This window comes from Mirounga angustirostris, unplaced genomic scaffold (genome assembly GCF_029215605.1).
Source record: "Mirounga angustirostris isolate CCGP_5_RB_7025 unplaced genomic scaffold, mMirAng1.0.hap1 SCAF_2, whole genome shotgun sequence".
Taxonomy (NCBI): Eukaryota; Metazoa; Chordata; class Mammalia; order Carnivora; family Phocidae; genus Mirounga; species Mirounga angustirostris.
Window position 1 is genome coordinate 164930785 of NW_026991710.1, and position 19605 is coordinate 164950389.

General features: G+C 44.3%; 1 protein-coding gene across 1 annotated transcript in view; it reads left to right on the plus strand.

Moving 5' to 3' along the window:
- The window catches only part of ZMAT4 (zinc finger matrin-type 4), a 357602-nt gene that overhangs the window by 47619 nt on the left and 290378 nt on the right, over nucleotides 1–19605 (plus strand). Inside the window, exon 2 of the mRNA XM_064583810.1 lies at nucleotides 17881–17986. Coding sequence (XP_064439880.1) covers nucleotides 17885–17986 — 102 coding nt within the window. The 5' untranslated portion in view covers nucleotides 17881–17884. The remainder of the gene's footprint in view (nucleotides 1–17880; nucleotides 17987–19605) is intronic.

A 19605-nucleotide genomic window follows, 5' to 3' on the forward strand; every position in this document is an offset into this window, starting at 1 on the left:
GCTCTCTAGCCATATTGATCTGGGAATGGGTCCAGGGGATGCACACACTTCTTTCAGGAGAAGACCCAAGCCACAAGGAAATGGGAGAGCTGAACTAATTGGAAGGTAGGGCTCTAAGCACCGGAGATGTGATATTTTTTTTTTGGTGGTTGACACATAGTTCAGAGCCTCACTCAGCACCTGCAATCAGGATAATTGGGACTTCATCTAAAATAGCCCCTTTCCTGGTGCACGGGGCATCCTGTACTTTGCTTTAGTTCCATTGACAATAGCCTGCAGTACTGAGGTCACCCTGTGGACTTCCTCCTGAAAGAACCTGTTATTTCTGCTCACACCAGTGCCATGAAGGCTTGAGTTTATACCTTAACCTTGCCATAGTACACGTGACATGAGGCAAGTCACTTAATTTCTCTAGGCTTCAGTTTCTGCTCTGTCAGATGTGAGCTAAAAATACTTTTACTACCCCAAGTGAGTTTATTTTTTTATTGTTATGTTAGTCACCATACACTACATCATTAATTTTTGATGTAGTGTTCCATGATTCATTGTTTGCATATAACACCCAGTGCTCCATGCAGTATGTGCCCTCCTTAATACCCATCACGGGGCCAAACCATCCCGTGACCCCCTCCCCTCTAAAACTCTCAGTTTGTTTCTTGGAGCCCATTGTCTCTCATGGTTCATATCCCCCTCAGATTTCCCCCCTTCATTTCCCCTTCCTTCTCCTAATGTCCTCCATGCTATTCCTTATGTTCCACAAGTGAGTTTAAAATGTGATGATGGTGTGTGGAATCACTTTAGAAAGTTAGATTTGTTGCTAATTCAAGGTAAGCTATTATTTCATTTAACTTCTATGTCATATGTGTTTTTGTTTCTTTGCTTTTTGCCAATGTCCTCTACTTCATCATTTTTCAGTTGTCAGGCCTGTAGGTTATACACTTGGGCATTTTTCAGAGGCCCCAGGGTGGGCTGATGAAGGTGTTCAATGTCCACTGGTTGGGTCTTTGCTGAATTGTTCCCATTTTGGTAGTATGAGTTTTGGTTTTTTGGATGCAGTGTATAACAGAACCTGTAAACCTGAGAGGAAGGAAGGGATAGATCCTGAGAATGAGTGCATTGCCTTGCTGGAATTTATTTCCCAGGTACACTCCAAATCGTCCAACTACCCCCAAATCACACTTGGCAGCAGATCCATTCAACCAATTTTTGTTTCACTGATCATTCTTGAGGGGTCCTTCATTTGAGCCTCTCATATCACTGGGTTGTATTGGTGACTTGCCAGCACGCATTGCCCAGAAAGAAGACAAGGAACAGTCTCAGGGTGACACTTGAGTACATAGAGCTGGCAGCTGTTGAATAAATAATGTGCCTCTGTGGAATAACCATTGTGGGTGTTGAAGGCTGGAGAAGTGCTAAGGACCTGGAGATAAAACCCTGAAATAAATCTAGAACGGCTATTCCTGCTGCTTTGGGAAGGTTAGAGGAGAGTTTTTAGTCCAGTATGTGGAGGGAGTGTCCATGCCTTTGAAAAGCCTTCTGCTCCCTGGAAAAATGGATTGCAGTGGCCTGTTCTTCAGCTCCCTCCTGGTTCAATGCTCTTTTCCAGCATATAAATGCCACCTTGCAGTGAGCTGGACACAGGGGTCCTGAGATTGTGCTGGATCTCTGATCCAGCAGAACCTGGTAAATTATACACCTGGGGCCTTTGTTAGGAGCTGTGGAGCTGAGAGGTAATGGGGGAGGTCACCCACATGATGTGATGCGATGAAGGATCTGATTCCAATTTATAGTCAAGATCCTGACAGTGAGGGATTTTGAGACAGCGAGGCTTCATGCAGAGGGAGAGGATAGAGGGAAACCCAAATTTTTCCCTGGCCTTCCCAGCCTGCCCAGGGCTCGAATTCAGGGTTACAGATGCTTTGGAGAAGTCTTTAGGAAACGTATTTTCTAATATTCTATAATAACCCTGGTCGACTGAAGACCAAGCAAGGACCAGCCAGATCAGAGCTCCATAATTATTACCTTCTCCTTGCAGAGATTTGAAGAGGATTAAGTGATTAGAAGTACCTAATTGCTTATGGACTCCCTTTATGACACTGGCAGGTGAAGACAGCTTGTAAATTACTGCTTTCTCCTGACCCCAGATCAAGTGCAGCAACCCAGGCAGGATCTCTGACAAAACTGGGCAGGGAGCAGCTGCAACTGGCTTTGCGTCTCCTGACCATGAGATCTGGAATTCCATCAGAGCCTCAGATTATTTCTCCTTTTGGCAAGTGGGAAGAAAGGAAGATAACTGGAATGTTTTAATAAAGATTAGAAGATCCCTAAAGCAAATGATGAAACAATTTGATTTAAAACCTTTGGAAGGATGGCTGGATTTGGAGTCAGGAGACATGGTTTGAGTCCCTGCTCTGTTTATGCTAGTTATATGGACCTCATACTGACCTTTCCTTTGGCACACCACATGGGCTTTCTGGGCCTTAATAACCACCTTCCAGCGTAAATGTGAGGTTTGTATAAAGTCACTATGTGGGACTACTGAATATGGAATAAAATGCTTGGTCAGTGAGTTAGTTTCCAAGAAATCAAGGTGTGAGCAGGACCAAGCTCTCTCTGAAGGCTCTCGGGGAGAACTCTTCCTTATTTCTTCAAGCAATTGGATGATCCTTGGCATTCCTTGACTTGTTGACATATTACTCCAATCTCTGCTTTTCTCACATGGTGTTTTCCCCCATTTGTTTGTCCAAGTTCCCCTCTTATTATAAGGACGCTAATTAGGACCAGCCTTCATTCAGTATGACCTCATCTTAGCTTCATTACATGTGCAAAGACCCTACTTCCAAATAAGGTCACATTCACAAGTCCTGGGAGTTAGGATTTCAACATAACTTTTTAAGAGACACAATTCAACCCATAAGTCAGTAAATGTTGGCTCTGAAGATGAGTAACTAGTAGCATTTTCCCAGATGTCCCACAGATGTGGTCTGAATAATGGATGAGGCTTAATTAAGGCCATGGGATGGTGTGGCTTAGAACAAAGGTGCACTTGGTGGGAAGAGGAAGAGTTGTGAACTCACTTGGTACCCCTGGGATGCTACTGCTATCCAAAGGCACAATTATTTCTCTTAGCATTACCTCCTGTTTCAGCTAAGACCCAGTGTAAAGGAGGGGCTGTTGATGGGGGAGGGGAAGACATTATACTGACCTCTCCCTGATCACAGAGCCTCAGTTTCTAATTAGAGAGTGGAGCCCCTACATGGCCTCTAAGGTATTGAAATGTTTGCACAAGTAGGTGTGTGCTGCCTGGCTCTCCCTGGAGAAGGCCCTGCCCAGGACAGCTTAGAGATGTCCTGCAGGTGCTTTTGGAGTTGTTTTCTTTGGGACCACCCTCTGGGCTCTTCTAATAATTTTAAGGGTAAGGCTCAAAGACTAAAACCAGAAAGTGCTATTTACACATGGTTGACCACACCATTGCATTTTGGTTTTGCTACTACAATACTAGCTGAAATGTCTACAGTGGTGCTGGGCACCAAGTACAATGAAGAAAGGGCTCTCCTTCTAGAGGCTCCCAGGGAGTGAAGGTACACATGGTTATTGGAGTGCATTGTGTCTGTCATCTGTGAGTCTACACAGGGAGCTAGGAGAACCTACAAAGGGGCCCTGATCCAGGATGAGAGGAGGAGGAGGGTATCACAGAGAAGGAACATCCAACACATGGCCTAGCGGGGTGATGAAGAGGTGAAAACAGTGTAGCATTTCACAAGATAGGGAGGGAAGAGCAGGCAGGGCACATTATCAGCAAGGCATGGCAGCCTGGGGAATAGCTAGAATCAGTTGGCAATGCAGCCAGACAGGAGGCTTGCCTGGCCCCAGATGCGTTTACATTTCACTGGGAGTTAAGAGTTGTTCAGGTTTCAAACTGGTTCTCATCAGAAAGAGCAACTAAGGTCCTGGAGGAGAGCCAGCCAGTAACTGGGGCCAGCTCCTCTGTGTGTGCACTACAAAAACACATGGTAACGTACTATCTTTCCCCTAAGGTCACAGTGACTGTCGGTCTAATGACAGCTCCAAAAAACATCTCTTAACTGTAAGACAAAACAACCTGTGTTGTCACTGCTCTTCTTGCCCTCTGACACCAGCATCCACTGGGATTCTATTGTATACAGCTTCCATTTTGTGGGACTCCATAGAAGATTAGCCAAGGAACTCCCCTGGGTGCCAGGTGGCTTGAAATATCTCATTAGGAATAACTGTGTGGGAAGAAACAATATTTTTAGCAATGGGTAGGAAGTGTTACTGAAATATGACTTATTTGACATTATGGAACTTCGAATCATCAAGTTCAAGTCAGATGGCATGATAGTAACTGTAACCACACTGGAGACTGCAGATCAAAAGAATGGGAAAATGGGATTCAGCACAAGCATATTTCTCTTTTTTTGCATATTATTAAATAGTGTGGAACCCATCTCAAGATACAGCATTACCAGAAACAATTCTTTGTCTAGTATTGCACAAATGATACTCTGGAATTACATTTATGGGCTCTTGGAGGAATTCTGGAGCTTTGGGAATTAATCAGGTCTCTGAACTTCCGACAAGCTGAGGTCTGTAGTGGAACCACCACGTGAGGTTTGCTTTATGAGGAGGCAAGTGAGAAGAAATGTCCCAGTGAGGTTTTGCCAGGAGACAGACCCTACAGAGTTTAGTGTCCAGGATATTGGCTAAGAATGATTCCTGGGATGATCACCCAGGGATGGGAGGAGCAGAAGCAGGGCTTTGGTGCAGGTGCGGCAGTTTCAGCAGACCCCTGAAGAATTCTGGGGGCTATAGTGGCCTGTTGGAGTTGTCCCATATTGGACTGCAGTGGCCAGGCTTTTTCATCCTTGCATTCATCAGTCATTGGGTTTGGGCCACCCTGGGTAGGGGTGTGACCTTGGGTGAGACAGTTCTCCACAGCAGAGGCCATTCCTGAAGGGGAGGACAGCTGAAGTCTGAATGCCAACTCCACTGCTAGCAGTTGAGGCAAGTTCTTCCTCAAAAGGGCATCTGGCCCACACATCTCCTTGTTCACCACAAGAAGTTCCAAGTACTTATCTTGATGTGGGTCTAGACCACTCAGTCAGTAGGCAAGTCGTAGCCCATCGACTTGGGAGGATGGCCTATTATTTTTGGCTGGTGAGAAATAGGAATTGCTGCTTGTGATAAAATTGCATTGCTACGGTTCAGTTTTACATGGAATCAGTACTTAAATTTACTTCCCACTCTGACCCTAACGTCTTCACGTGCCACAAGTCTCTGGGTTTTATCATTCTTGACAAAATGCTTGCCTATAAAATCTAAGAATGTGGCAGGAGAGGTGAGCCTGTCCTATCCAGATGCTCCTCCTCTTGGCCCTTCTCCCTGGCCCTCCTGGGATCTGACCTGGGAAGATTGTCTTTGTTGGGCATCTCTACATCACTGGCTCCCACCAGTCAGTCAGTCACAAATGTGTGGATATGCCCAGGTTTAAGAGGGTAGCTTTGATTTCCTCCTTGCTCGAAAATGATTCCTGAAAGGAAGATAATAAATATTCTGGACTGGCAGTATGGTATGAGGAAAGAATGTTATTTTGGCAGTTAGGTACCCCCATTTTGCCTTTGACTTACAGGGCAAATATGATTAAGCCCCGTAATCTTCCTGGGTGTCTTTTCTGATTCTCTGTGCATGTGAAGGATGAGGTTAGGTGATACCTGAGGTCCTTTCTAGTGTTCTGATTTCTTTATACACTTCTCCATTGTGGAATGGACTCATTACTCTCTCATCCACTCAGTTCTGGATTGCCTGAGTCCCATGGCTCTTTACTTTTTCCCTGCCTCAACTTCCACCTCCAGCTAGTGTCCATGTTCCATGATACTGATCTACATTTCCACTGAGTAGCCCCTCCTCCCTCCCAGCAAGTAGGGAAGGTAGGTAGGAGGGAGCAGGGGTGGTGGCATTGATTTAGGGTCAGTCTGGCTCAGGTAGAGGAGTGAGGAGTGGCTTTCAAAGGGCATCACCCAGCCTCTACTTGATATGCTTGCTCTTTTCCCTGAAGCTAGAAACTACTCAGTCAGATGATGAATCTGTATCAATATGGTTTCTTTCATTACCTGGAAACTGCCCAATCTGTGCTCACCTCAACTGAAAAGATGAGAAGAATTGATTCAGGGCAAGAATTTGAAAGTATAACCACATTAGGAATTGAAGTGATGAGATGTGTGCTTCCTCCCAACATCAGGGCTGTTGCCAGACAGCCAAGCTGTCATTTCTGGCGAGGTGACAAGACCCCAATACTCGGATGTGAGGCACTTGCTCATTACCTGGCATCCCAGTGGTCATGACCATCTGCTCAGTTTGCCCCCTCACAAGATGGCAAAGCAGACTTTGCAAGACACCAGCATCAACATGCCAGGGGATGAGTACACTAAATATGTTCAAAACTGGAGAGAAATGGAGTGGCCTTCCTAGAAGGTGCCACTGGTGTTTGAGGAGGGCCTCCCAGTTAAAAATACTCAAAAAAGGGGTGCCTGGTCAATGTCCCAGCACTCAGGCCATGTCCTAAAATGATGTATGCTTTCTGATAAATTGCTTGATTTTAAAGCCCCCGTTTTTACATCGCATTCCCTTCAAATGAGGAATAGGTTGGTACTGTCCTAAATGAGCATTGTCAGTGAGGTCTGGGCTGTTTAATGCCATTACCCCGAGCACTGAGCAAAAGAAGCAGTGTTAAAATCCAGTCTCTCAAAGTTCGGATCTTGAATGTCTTTGGCTTTTTCCAACTCCCTCACAAAGCATGTAAGAGGTGTGACTAGGTAAAAAGTACACTTCTGTGTAATTGTTTTCCAGATAGTCAAGCTACTAATGTTTGAGTTGAGTGAGTGAAGGTAATGCTTAGATACACCCTGGAATCACAGTGGCTTAGTGCGGTTGAAGTTGACTTCCCAGTCATATGAAGTCCCATGGGCGCCATGGCTTGGGTACATGGGGCTCTACTCCTCTTAGTCCTTCAGGAACTCTGGCTTTCAAACACCCTGCCTTGTTTACATGTGGCTTTCCAGATTGACGAGGGCAGCGGTATCCAACCTGCAGAAGAGAGAGCAGATAGAAGACCATGCAGCAGGCTCTTAATGGTTCTGCCTAGACATGTTCACATCATTTTTGCCCATATTCCATCGACCAGAACTCAGTGACATGGCACACTAACTTCAGGAAAGGATGGGAAATTCAGCCTAATCTTTTGTGGCTGGGGAAAAGGAAAAAAAATAACTATGTCTCTGTTAGAGTGGAGGATTCGCTTCCAGAAAACCGTGTCTCATCATTGGTGCATACATAATACCTATCTACCTATCTACCCATCATCATCTATCTGTTTATCATTTACCATCTTTGATAACAGAAAGAGCACCCCGCAACACTTTCCAAAGCAAAGATCTGGCAACAACATGTATTTTGTCATATGACTTTCTCTCATCCTGCCCTTCTGAAGTAATCCTCATCCTGAATCCTGTCCTCAATTTTTTTTTTTTTTTTTGCCAAACATTTTTAGAGTTGTATCTTACCTACGTGTATCCCCAAGATGTATGTATTTTTACTTTAGTTGTTTTGATTTTATGAAAAGGATCTTGGTGTATGTGCTCTTTGACTCTTCTCTTATAGATATTAGATTGCTACGATTCACCCGTATTCTGATGTGTTGCCGAGCTTCATTCGTACTGACAATACCTCAGTTCATTTGTCTGTGCTCCTGTAGATGTGCATTTGGACTGATTGTAGGTTTTGCTATTTGAACAATGCTACTATCATCATCCTTTACACGCCTTGTGTTGTATGTGAGCAAAAGTTTTTCTTACCTATAAACTAGGAATGCAGTTGCCTCGTTGTTTCACTTGATGAGATAATGCTTAACTTTCAGCTGACCCTCCTGTCAATAAATGTATTAAAAATCCTGTGTGTCCACACCTTTCCTAATACTTGATATAGTTAGATATTTTAATTGTTACTAATCCCTTTATTGTCTATTATTGGGCACAGTGGGCATACTTTTATGTGCTTAGCTTCCCCTGACAGTTGAATTCCCTAAGCTATCATTACTTTCACTACTTCTTGCTATCTCCCAAAGCAAGAGGTGGGCAGAAGATCTCAAACCATCTCCCAGATCGGAAAATAAATTCTGACCAAAAGATTTCACGGAAGCAGCAGAGCTGCACTCAGCCTTTTGTCAGTTTATGGATGGGTAGTCCCTAACCTGGCAACATAGTAATTCCTGTGTCTTCCCATCTTGGCCACTCCAGATCCTTATAGGTGGATGCCACAATTTTGCTGATTTTAGGAAAAGCAGCAGACAAATGGAGACCAAACCAGATTCCTCAGAGAAGCCAAGTCAAGTTTGTATGCTGTATTGGAGAATGGAGCTGAAAATGTCTGCTGGCTGACTGACAGCCAATGCAGCAGCCTCGGAGTATGGATTAAAATGAAAGTAATAGTTTTCCTTGCAGCAGCTTGGTCTGGCTTGTCTGTGCCCTCCTCTGAAGTTGGTTACAGGTGCAGAACTGTGCCTCCAAGCCCTGGATGTGATAGCTGCATTTAAATTTGCCCTCAATCTGTCTGGTTCAGTAGAGGCAGTCTTGTGAAGATAAATCATGTAAACAAGTTACAGTAATGGAATACTTATTTATGAACTGTATTTTTGAAGGCTTGTAACCACTGTTAAAAAGAAAGGTCTTGTTGTCTTTCAGCTTGTTAAGAAAATCCACCGGTTTTGAGTATGAACCTGCTCCACACGGGTAGCTAACAAACTGGAGTGAGCAATCCATGTTGGCTTTCCTCCTTCGAGTGGTGGGGGAGGGTAGGAGCCTATTCTTTAAAATATGGGTGGCTTTTCCAGCTGAGTGCACAGCCCTTTACTTTGATGGAATGAGCGACAGAAAACATAAGACGCGTGTTCTACTCCCTCGTATTTTCTCCACCTCTCCTCTCCTACTCTTTTTGGGCTAGCCATTTTTTTGTTTCTCTTTGCCTCTGGCCTTCCTCCTCTGGTGGGGGCTCTGCTTTTGCTTTGGCTTGAAGTGATAAGCCTATGGAAAATCCAAGCTCTCCATCCACCACCCATGTCTCCCCTCTGAAAGTGCAGAAAAAGAAAATGCTTCCGACCCCCTGGTTGGCAGAGGTGTTTACTCATTAATATCCTACCAAAGTGAACGATGTTTTCCCTGACGAGAACACTCTGTCATGCCGCCCAGACCTGTCAGCTGGGTGCAGTTCTTGCCAGACACCTCGGGCCCTCCCCCAAAGTGGGCTTTGAAAAGTCCTTTCGGAAACCCAGACAGAATGGCTTTCATCCTTTGGAGTACCTGCTAGTCCTGTCTGCCTCTGTACACATCCCCTGTCTCTACTGTGAGGTGGAGGCAAAGTCCCACACTGGAATCTTAGGACTGTTGGGCCACGGGGCAAGTGGAGATTCCAGAATGACATGTGGGAGAGCAAGAGCCATTGTCTACCAGCTGGTGTGAATATTTTATTTATATGTAGATGGAGACAGGAATCATGTTCGTGTTTATGTAGAATGGTGTCTGCTAGATCCCAGTAGGTGAACCTTTCCCACAAGATCAACCCTGTAGGTGTTGTTCACTGCTGTAAACCTAGTGCCTGGACAGCGCTACACACATAGTAAATGCCCAATAAAAATCTGTTTAATGAGTAAAGGAGGAATCTTAGTGAGGCTTTCTAGTGTGCTGGACTTGGGCAGAGGCCATTTGGTGAATTGTCTCACAAAATCTGGGAGGGGCTAGAGGAGTCTGAAGCCTCAGACTCTTCATGGCCCCTGGAGCCTACATTCAGACCTGCACATTCAGGCAAAGGACAAGGGGTGGGAGAGGGGACGAGTAGCAAGGACCCAGGCACGCGTGCCTCCTCAGATATGGCAGAGGCATGTGTGTGTGCCCACAGGAATGATCCAGGCTGGGGGCATGCTTGCTGCTCTCCTTTCCAGATGTCACCAGGCTAGCCTGTGCCATCTGTGAGGGAGACTGACAGATTCAGTTCCAGGGCCCGGGGCCAAGGGTGAGGCATGTGTGCCCAGCAGTGACGACGGCCTCAGAGTCAGGAATCACAGAACCTAGTTTTACACGTGAAGAGAATGGTGCCATGAAAAGACAATTATTCAAGTGGTGTGAGTCAGCCATGCAGCTTCTGGCAATGCCAAGCAGGAGAAGGGAGTGGTGTGGGGAGTTTTCTCTCTTTTAAACAAAGCTCAGGCTGGATAGCAGAGCTTGCACCTGCACGTGGATGGCCTGGACTGCCGAATTCCTTTGTCTGAGCAACATCAGGAGTGGGGTTGGTAGCATCAGACCAGAAAGGGAGAATCCAAAGATTCTTTAAGCTGGTCCTGTATTTGACCTTCACCGGATCTCAGCTGCTTCTCGGGAGGTTCCAGGTTCCCCTGTCTGGCCACCTGCGGGGTGTGTGGTAAATTAAAGGCAAGTACATGCTGGAGTCCACAGGCCCCCTGAGCTGGGTTGGGGCATCAGCACTTCATCTGTGCTGCGCTTTCTCTAGCATACTTTCATTAAAGACCAAAACGCTTTCGTTTCTGGAGTACTGTCCATGGCTGTTTTCCTTCTAAGGCTGCTTAGTCTGCTGCCAGGGCAGCCAGCCCTGGGTTGCCCACTTCATGTGCAGGGAGGTGTGAAGGAGACAGGACAGACCCTGCTTCCAGCTCATCCTCTGGGCTCTGGGGCCTGAGTGGTGTGGGTGGTCACTGTGGAGATGCCTGCTGAAGCCACAGGCTCGTCTCCCAGATCTTCCTCCTTTTGTTGCTAGAGAGGCTAGAGGGAAAGGACAGTGGCGGGGTCTGAAATGGGAAGGGAGCAAAGACCAGGCCACAGCCATAAGAACACCAAAGGTCGATTCGGGTTCAAGGGCCCTTTTGTAAGTGGAATGAAAACTCAGAAAGATCACAAAGGCTGATTTGTTTTGTGCTGAAGATGGGCCAGCTCTAATTCTCATATCTTTTTCCTTTCTGAGCAGAGTGGCATCCCCTCCAATATTGATAAAACAGAGCAGGGACAATTTTGATAACCTTCAGATATTAGTAATTTTAAAATGTGGCTGAATTTAGACAGCAGCGGCATGGCTCTTGTCTGTTTCACGTTCCTAACCAGGAGAAGGTTCATTTTAATTGGTGGCATTTTTGTCTACTGTTCAGCTTGTCAAATCTGAAAGAGATAGAGGTTCAGTCTCTCTGCTTTGGGCAGGAGGAAGCAGAGGTCCAGAGCTGCTGAGAACGGTGGCCTTCAGAGCCAGGTCCTTTGGAGGGACTGGGCATGTGGCATACGTTGAGGGTCTTAGACTAGATGAAGAGGCACCTGCCAGATGGGACAGAAGGGAGTGGTAGTTTTCCAGGGTGTCAGGTCAAGTGGGAGGGCAGAAGCAGGTACTGGATCCGAGGGTGAGTCAGTCAGGTTACGGAGGCACAGACTCTCTGGGTGTGCAGGCAGAAGCAGACTAGGGTGTCTGGGCAGATGATAGTGCATCCCATCTTGGTTCAGGTAAACATAGGCAAGAGAGTCTGGGCCTTAAGCAGTTTACAGTTTGCATGGCTTCACCTGGACAGTCGGGGCTCTCCAGGCCACAGCATATTAGTTCTGGGGAGGATGTCTGCCCTCTACTTTCATGTTAAGTATTTTTAATGGTGCTCCCTAGACTGGCAGTGGGGGAAAAACTGACTGAAGGGCTCCTTGTGCTGAGTTCTGGCACAAAGAGGAAGCCCAGGGTGAGGGTTAAGCCAGTGGACGTAGCCAGCCATGGCTTGGCAACCTGACACTTAGGAGCTGTGCGACCTCTGGGTGGTGACTCAACATCTAAGCCTCAACTTCCTTTGAAGTTGTTGTTGAATGTGAATGTGAGGCTGATCACTCTGCCGGCCCCTTGGAGGGAATTAAATTGGTGGTAAGGCCATTAGCACTAAGCCTGGCTCAGGAGCAGCGCTTACTAGGTTTATAGGAGTAAAATACAATCTCTGTTCCTTCTGGGTCCAGAGTTTTCACAAGAGTCAAGTGCTGTCAGGAGGGGAACATCGTTAGAAGAGCCAGGGTCCCGATACTGAAGAGTTCACCAAGTCCTATGGAGTGGTAGTTTAGAGGTTCAGAACTCTGCCCCTAAAGGCAAGAGTAGCTCTTTGTTGAAATTGCCATGGGTCTGAAATACTATTTTTTAAAAGATTTTTTTTTATTTATTTGTCAGAGAGCGCACGAGCAGGGGGAGTGGCAGGCAGAGGGAGAGGGAGAAGGAGGCTTCTGCTGAGCAGGGAGCCCGATGCAGGACTCGATTCCAGGACCCTGGGATCATGACCTGAGCTGAAGGCAGACACTTAACCAACTGAGCCACCCAGGTGCCCCTGAAATACTATTTTTAAAAGGGCTAGTGAGGTGAGAGAATGGGTGGGCAGTAGGTTATTATATCTTATAGATGAGTTTTATAGTGAAAATGTCCAAACCTGTGGCAAGACACCCACTGGTGGGCTTCACCAAGCCAAGGGCTTCTCTCCCTATGGGACTGGGGTAGAGGGGATGCCATCCTGGGGAGCAGGACTGCTGTGGCTTCCTCAGGGCTACTGCAGTGAGTGGCTGCAGGTCCAGAGAGTGGTCTAATCCCAGTTTTGGATGACATGTGCTTTCCTTTTTGTCCCCCAGGGGGCAGGTCCCAGTGAGATGAGCGCTGGTGTGGGTGAGGGAAACAGTGGGAGAGTTCTCATCAAACTGCTCCGTCTGCCGTATGGGCACCTACTGGCAACAAAGGTAGATTTAAATGTTTATGAATTGTGGGGTCCTCATGGGCATAAGGTCTGAGTATCAGCTGGCAGTAGAACTCAGTGGAAGTGAGCCATTTTTGTGGATGATAAGATTAATACAAAAGAGAAACCCTGTGATGACACTCAGTGTTATGACTTCAACACATCAACTCTGTAATCTAACCCCTTAGTCTTTAATGTGGTTCTATTTATTTCTCTACTTAAGTATTTACAGCATCCCTCCTGAAAATAAGAATAATGATAATACAAAATTAATAATATTCATCATAATGGTGGTAATATCTATTTTTCAGTGTCTACCATATGCCACAGTCTTTGTTAGATGCTTTTTATCTACATCATCTCTAATCCTCAAAATGAGCCTGTGAGAATGTTTCCCCTGTTTCACAAATGAAGAAATGGTGGTTCAGGGAGGATATGTAACTTTACACTCAAAAGTCTTGTTGGCAAGCAACCAAACGTGGATTTGAACTAATGTCTTTTTCCTCTGAAGAGCCCTGCATGGGTTTTGAGTCAAAAGCTATTTTGGCATTATCAGAAATGGAATGGAATGAAGAATGTTACTCTTGTCCATGAAGCCTCAGGTTTCTCTGGCTTTTCAGGCTGTGTTCCTGAAATCTGTTCTTGAGAAGCAGAAAGCGGCAGAGGGGAGGGCTTCACATCTGCATCTAAAGATCTGAAAAAAGGCCATTCCTTGAACCTTGAGAAACATTTTGGGACCTGCTGTTTTCCCTCGGTCTCCCCTCCTTCCATCTGGGGCCTGAGCTTTGTATACCCTTCTCTCTCTGCTTCCTTTCCTCATGTTGCATATTCCCAAGCAAGCCCCACTGAAGCCCCTTGTATATATCTTCTCATGCCTACTGGTAGTAATATTTTTCTCCATGCCAGCAAAAAGAATTGGAACCTATTGGGTTTGAACCCATTTCCCTCCACTCTAATCCTATTCATTCTTAAATTTTTAACTCTTATAGAACCTCCCCAAAGGTTCCTTATAATCCCCTTGTCTTCTGAAATCCTGTATTTCTTTTTACTAGCCAAAGTACACTTGCTGCCTGTGCCTTAGATATTTGTGTGCATGTTTCTCTTCTCACTCAATAGCTCATAAGGATTTGGAAGATGGGAGTTGTGCCCTCTGTTATCCCTGTGCCTCACACATAGTAGATGCTCAGTAATCATTATTGAATAAACAAAAGCTCCCCCCCCATATTCCTTTTACTTATTATACCTAGCTACACCTCTGAGTCTTACACTGTCACTGCTATCAGATGAAAATAGATTTACTGCTGTATAGAGACCTGGGACAGCAAATGTGAATCTGATCAGACTCCTGTTCTAATACTGCCTCCAACTTCCCGCCTCCAACTTCCCTCTGGGCTTCTTTAGTAAAATACAGGTAGCACTGTCCTCTGTGAATACTGAAGGGTGATAGGTTATTCAGATCTTCAGTGTTTGCTTTGGAATGTGCCATTGTGGGGAACATTGAGGAAGTTTTCATTCTGATCAGTTTCAAATTCAGGAACTCAAACTCCTTCCTTCCCCTGCTCTTCTCTCCCTCTTCAGAATGCTCCAGGGCCTCAGAATGTAGTACAGTCCACATGTCCCAGGTTGGGGGTCACCACACATCAGCTCCCATGAGACAGTGGGGACTGACCAGTTACTAATTGATGAAGGGCCCTGCTCTGTCTCTGTCCTTGTTGCTGATTCAGAACCATGGACAAGGCTAAAGAAAGCTAATCTGGTTTTCCTTGTTCTTACCAGCTCACCTGTACTTTTGAAGACCAGAGAAGCTGAGAATTCTATTCTAGGCAAGTGGGAGAAGGAAACAAATGGCAGCCCTCTTCCTGGGGAATTCCACTCTTTGAATCATAAATCAGGCTCTCTAATTGTCTAAAGTGACCTACACAGAGAGTTCTCTTTTCTTGGAGAAAAGGCCTTATGCATAGACCAGCCTGACACTTGCCTACTAATTGCTTCCCACTGGAATTTAACTTATTCAGGTTTTCCATTTGGGCCTTGTAGATTTCAGAGGGTCTTTATTGCCATTTTACTGCATATGGGCCTATTCCAATCAATATTCTTATATAAAACAGTGGAAAAAGCCATGATATTCTCTTCTTCCTTTGAATTTTTTTTTAGTATACACATTTTTATATTCTGCCTTTAAAGCTATTTCTGCTGCACAGCTGTTTTACCGAGACTCAGACTCCTACGGGCCCCACTCGGTCCAACACGTACCTTGAATATCCTTTCACAGTGTTTGATTTCTGCAGTCGGTTGTATAATGAGGAAGGAGTGTGCAGTGAGTTTGGAGATTCCTATTAACCAGGTCACCCATGAATCTATTTTTGTGCACTTCTTTATTAGAAATAGCAGGGAACATGATAATATTTAAACACAACTACTTATAGAAGCTTGGCTTAAAAAATACACCTCAGTAAGTTTTCTTTTCCCATTTGACATTTCAAAATGTTGCACTACATTTTCTCATTATCAAAACACCTCTTCTCCATTTGCATTCTGGGATGTGAATACCATTACACATGACAATGGGTATTTTGGATGGTCATTTGGATTTGTGATCCTCCGCTTGATTAGACCATGTCTGAAATGTTCATTCCATTCTTGGCACTGCCTTTGAAGATGGGCCATAAAGAAATAGACACAGACCAAGATGATAAGTCAGGACAGGGGTTGAGAATAGATAGAAGAGAGTTATCTACAAGTACTTGAGAGAGGATATCGCATGAAAAAGGAGAGTAGAATTTTTCTGTGTTGCACCCAAAGACAGAATGAATGAGTGAAGCTACAGTGGGACAGACTTTGATTCAACCTAAAAAATACCTAGCCACTAGAGTTGCCAGACTCTTTGGAATAGGTTGCCATGTTAGGTAGTGAGTCTCCAGGCACTGCAGGTGCTAGACTCCAGGCTGGCTGAGCTTTCTGCCAGGAATGAGCCTTTCACAAATAACAGATCCACTTCAGCTATGAGAGTCAGTAGTCCTTACTATCTGGCATTACTATTGGTACTCAGGGCATTGAAAAACCAGAGCTACCATTGTCTCTTAGGAGCAAAAACTGAATCCTTTTGCATTGTGAAAATCAAATGCTCTGAATGGGCCATTACAACCAAGGACAAAGATAGAAAGTGAGTTTGTAATTGTTGAGGCAGGCAGCTTTTTATAGATACTTATTTTGTAGCCCAGCTATTTAAATGGCTTAAAAAATCACTTAAAATGTACCACCGTCCTCTATTTTGTTGTATTGGTCAAGACTTGACCAACATTAGGATATTAGTAAGAACGTAATGATGATCCCTTTCAAATGAAGAGAGTTTACAGTTTATGTAGTACCTTCTTCTATATTTCTCCTTTTGATTTTCACCACAATTCTCTAAAAAGGCATGGCTAATATTTTATCTCAATTTGTGTAGGAGGAAACTAAGATCTAGAAGGTTTAGTGACTCATCTAATACCACGTGGCTGGCAAGTAGCATGAGACCTGAGATGGATTTGGAGTGTGGAAATTGGAATCATGCAAACCAGGAAGGATATATGGCTATGCCAATAATCAGTGATGTGACTTCAAACAGTCTCACAGATAAAATGAGGGTGTGGGAGCAGGATGAACTCCAAGGTTCCCACCACATCCCTGTTGTCTGAAATTCTCTTGCCTCTCCATATGTATGCTGTCTGGCATAGTCCTTACTTTTTACCTGGCTGGTGGGAGGTAAAATGGAGTGGAGTTTGTGGGTTGGAGGAAAGCATTTGGATGTGCTGGTGTGCATTTCTATGGTGGTAACATTATGCTTCAGATGCTATGAGATAACCTATGGGACAGACTACCTTCACAAGCTTGAGACTCTTGGCTGCATTTCAATTCAGGGTTTGGAATTTAACGATATGTTTATTTACTTTTGTGGGCTCAACTGTGGTGCAGGATGGTGGAGGTGGCTTTTATGAATATGAGTAACCCTAAATGTGGAAGAGTGAGCGTGAATGATGAGGGCTCCTCACTTTAAAAGATACAAGCTTGCAAGAAAAGTTATAGTTGAGCCTGATTTTATTTTTTAATTCTGTAAGGATAGCTATTGAACTCAAAACTAAATTTTATATTGCTTATAAGGTTCTTGACAAAGCTAACTTGTTTCCATGTATTATAAAAGTAATATGTGTTCATTGTAGAAAATTAAAAAATAAACAAAATTACATAAACGATTACCTATAATCTCTGAAAGATAACTGCTATTAACACCTTGCTAAAACTTCCTGGCATTGGGGCTCCTGGGTGGCTCAGTTGGTTGAATGGCTGCTTTCTGCTCGGCTCATGATCCCAGGGCCCTGGGATCGAGCCCCACATTGGGCTCTCTGCTTGGCAGGGAGCCTGCTTTTCCCTCTCCCTCTCCCTCTCCCTCTGCCTGCTGCTCTGCCTACTTGTGCTCTCTCTCTCTCTGTCAAATAAATAAATAAAATCTTAAAAAAAAAGCTTCCTGGGATACTTTTCTTTGCACCTATACATATTTTAAAACAAATTTAGTATAATACTGTATGTACTGATTTGTAAACCCTTTTGTTAATGGTTTTTCCTATTTCATTAAATGTTCTCTTAAAGAAGAATTTGATTTGCATTTGGATTTGGGAGGCACTTCATATTCTAGCATGTGGATGCTAGACATACAGTCTCTTTATGTTGCATATATTGAGCACGTACAATATTTTGTTAATATAAATCACATATGAAAATATCCTCTCACATAAATCCTTGGCAGTGCATTAGATATAAGTTTGATTTGTCAGAAAGAGAAAACTAAAGGTGCATTTCTGTTTCGTAGGGTACCAGCAATTCTACTGGGCACTTATGAGAATATTATAAACTCTACACTCTACACTTACTGTGGTTAACTGACATGGTATCACCTAAGGTGTAGGGAGGTCTCCCCCACTGCTACCATCCTGGGGTCTGTTACTGTGCTCCTGGCTTTTTCACACAATTAATGTCCTGCATAAACATCAAAGCAGTGGACTCATTTTTCTTTTCTGTTGATTCTCCTTTAGCCTGATGAAGTCCTCCGATATCGATCAGGATTTATTTACAGACAGTTACTGCAAGGTGTGCAGTGCACAGCTGATATCCGAATCTCAGCGTGTGGCTCATTACGAGGTAAGGACAGCTTTTCCCCTTCGGTGTTTTCAGTGGAAGAAAGAGGAAAGTGGACTGTGGTTGTAGGACTTGAGGACAGCTCCTTTTGGTCTTGGGGCAGGTTTTAAGAGCCACAGGGCTTGAGCCTTTATATTTACAGTCTGAGATCAGGCTGGGGCAAATGTGCATGTGTAGGGTTGGGACTGAGGCTTAGGGACGTCAGTCTTAGGCTCTGGCTGCTTCCCAGATTCTTTTCTTTGGGGGGGGTACCTTAGCCCCTAGAGACTCAGTGGGCTTTCTCTACTTGTTAAATCTGTCATTGCTCATCCCTGAAGTTCCTTTCAGGGATACAGGGCCTGAGGCATTAGTGCCAGCCTCCCTTTCCTTCTATGACCCTGAAGGTAAGCTCAGAGGCCTTTTGTTAATCACCGTCCAGAGAGATGGCAGCATCAGTGAATCAGCACCAAATTCCTTTCACACGATGGCCACTGCCCTAAATGTGTTTGTCAGCATGAAGACTTCCCCTGTAAAGTTATAACAGTTTTAAAATCCAAATACTCTTAAAGGACCTAATTCAGTGGCTTTGGCTCTTTAGGATGGACAAACAAATAAATAGCTGCCTTTCCATCTTCTGTTGAGAACAGAGAATAAGAGAAGAGAGGTTGGCCAATGTCTGGGGAGGGAACAAGGTGCTTCCCCTGGAGACAGAGGGAAGCTGGGAAGCCCCTGGACGCTGAGTGCTGCCCAGGGCATATTTGCTTTTTGAGAGAACATATACCAGTGGGAACATGAGTTTTCAAGTGTAATAACTTGTGATTAATTTTAGATTGGAGGGCTTAGCCAGCGATTTTCTTTTTGTCTGACAAGTCTGACAAATGCCAGTTGTCACTGTCACTCACCAGACTCCTCTGAGCCTCCAGTTCCTCTGTGCACAATGAAGAAAACAATATTAACATGCACATGTACTCGCCCAGAAACACAATAAACTGACCCTGTGTACTTCTCAGGATTTTGTGGGGGACCAAATGAGACCTATTGAAATAGTATTTGTGAAAATGCTTTGGAAGCTGTAAAGTGTGCTATAACATACGTGATTATATTGCTTTTCATTATTAACTCCATTGCAGCAATATTCTGATGAGGGCAAATAAAACTTGCTCTTCGGAGACAACTTTTAAGAATCAGAACCTGTAAAAAAAGTTAGCATATTCTTTTGTAAGTAGGCAATCAAGTGTTAGAAGTAAATGTGAACTTGAAAGAATTTCCTCAAATGGAAGATATCCATCTTTTGAAGTTAAGAACTTTCTAATTTCTGTGTATATTGCTTTGTAAACATACACAGTTTTATTAATATGATTTCCCCAGTTAAGAAAAATCAGGGAATTTGTTCCTGCTCCTACATTCCATAGCTTCCTCTTAGCCCTTTATGTTCTCCCTTTATTAGATTTTTTATGTTCATTTTTAATCATCTTACTAGATTCTCTAGGACAGAAACAGAGTTTTATTCATTTGATCTTCTGTAATTCCTGGAACAGTGCCTGCACATCCCAGATGCACACTTAGCATCTGTTTACAAAAATATCCTGGTAGCACAGTCCAGCACTGCTTTATTGTTACCTGAGCTAGAAAAGTAATGTCAG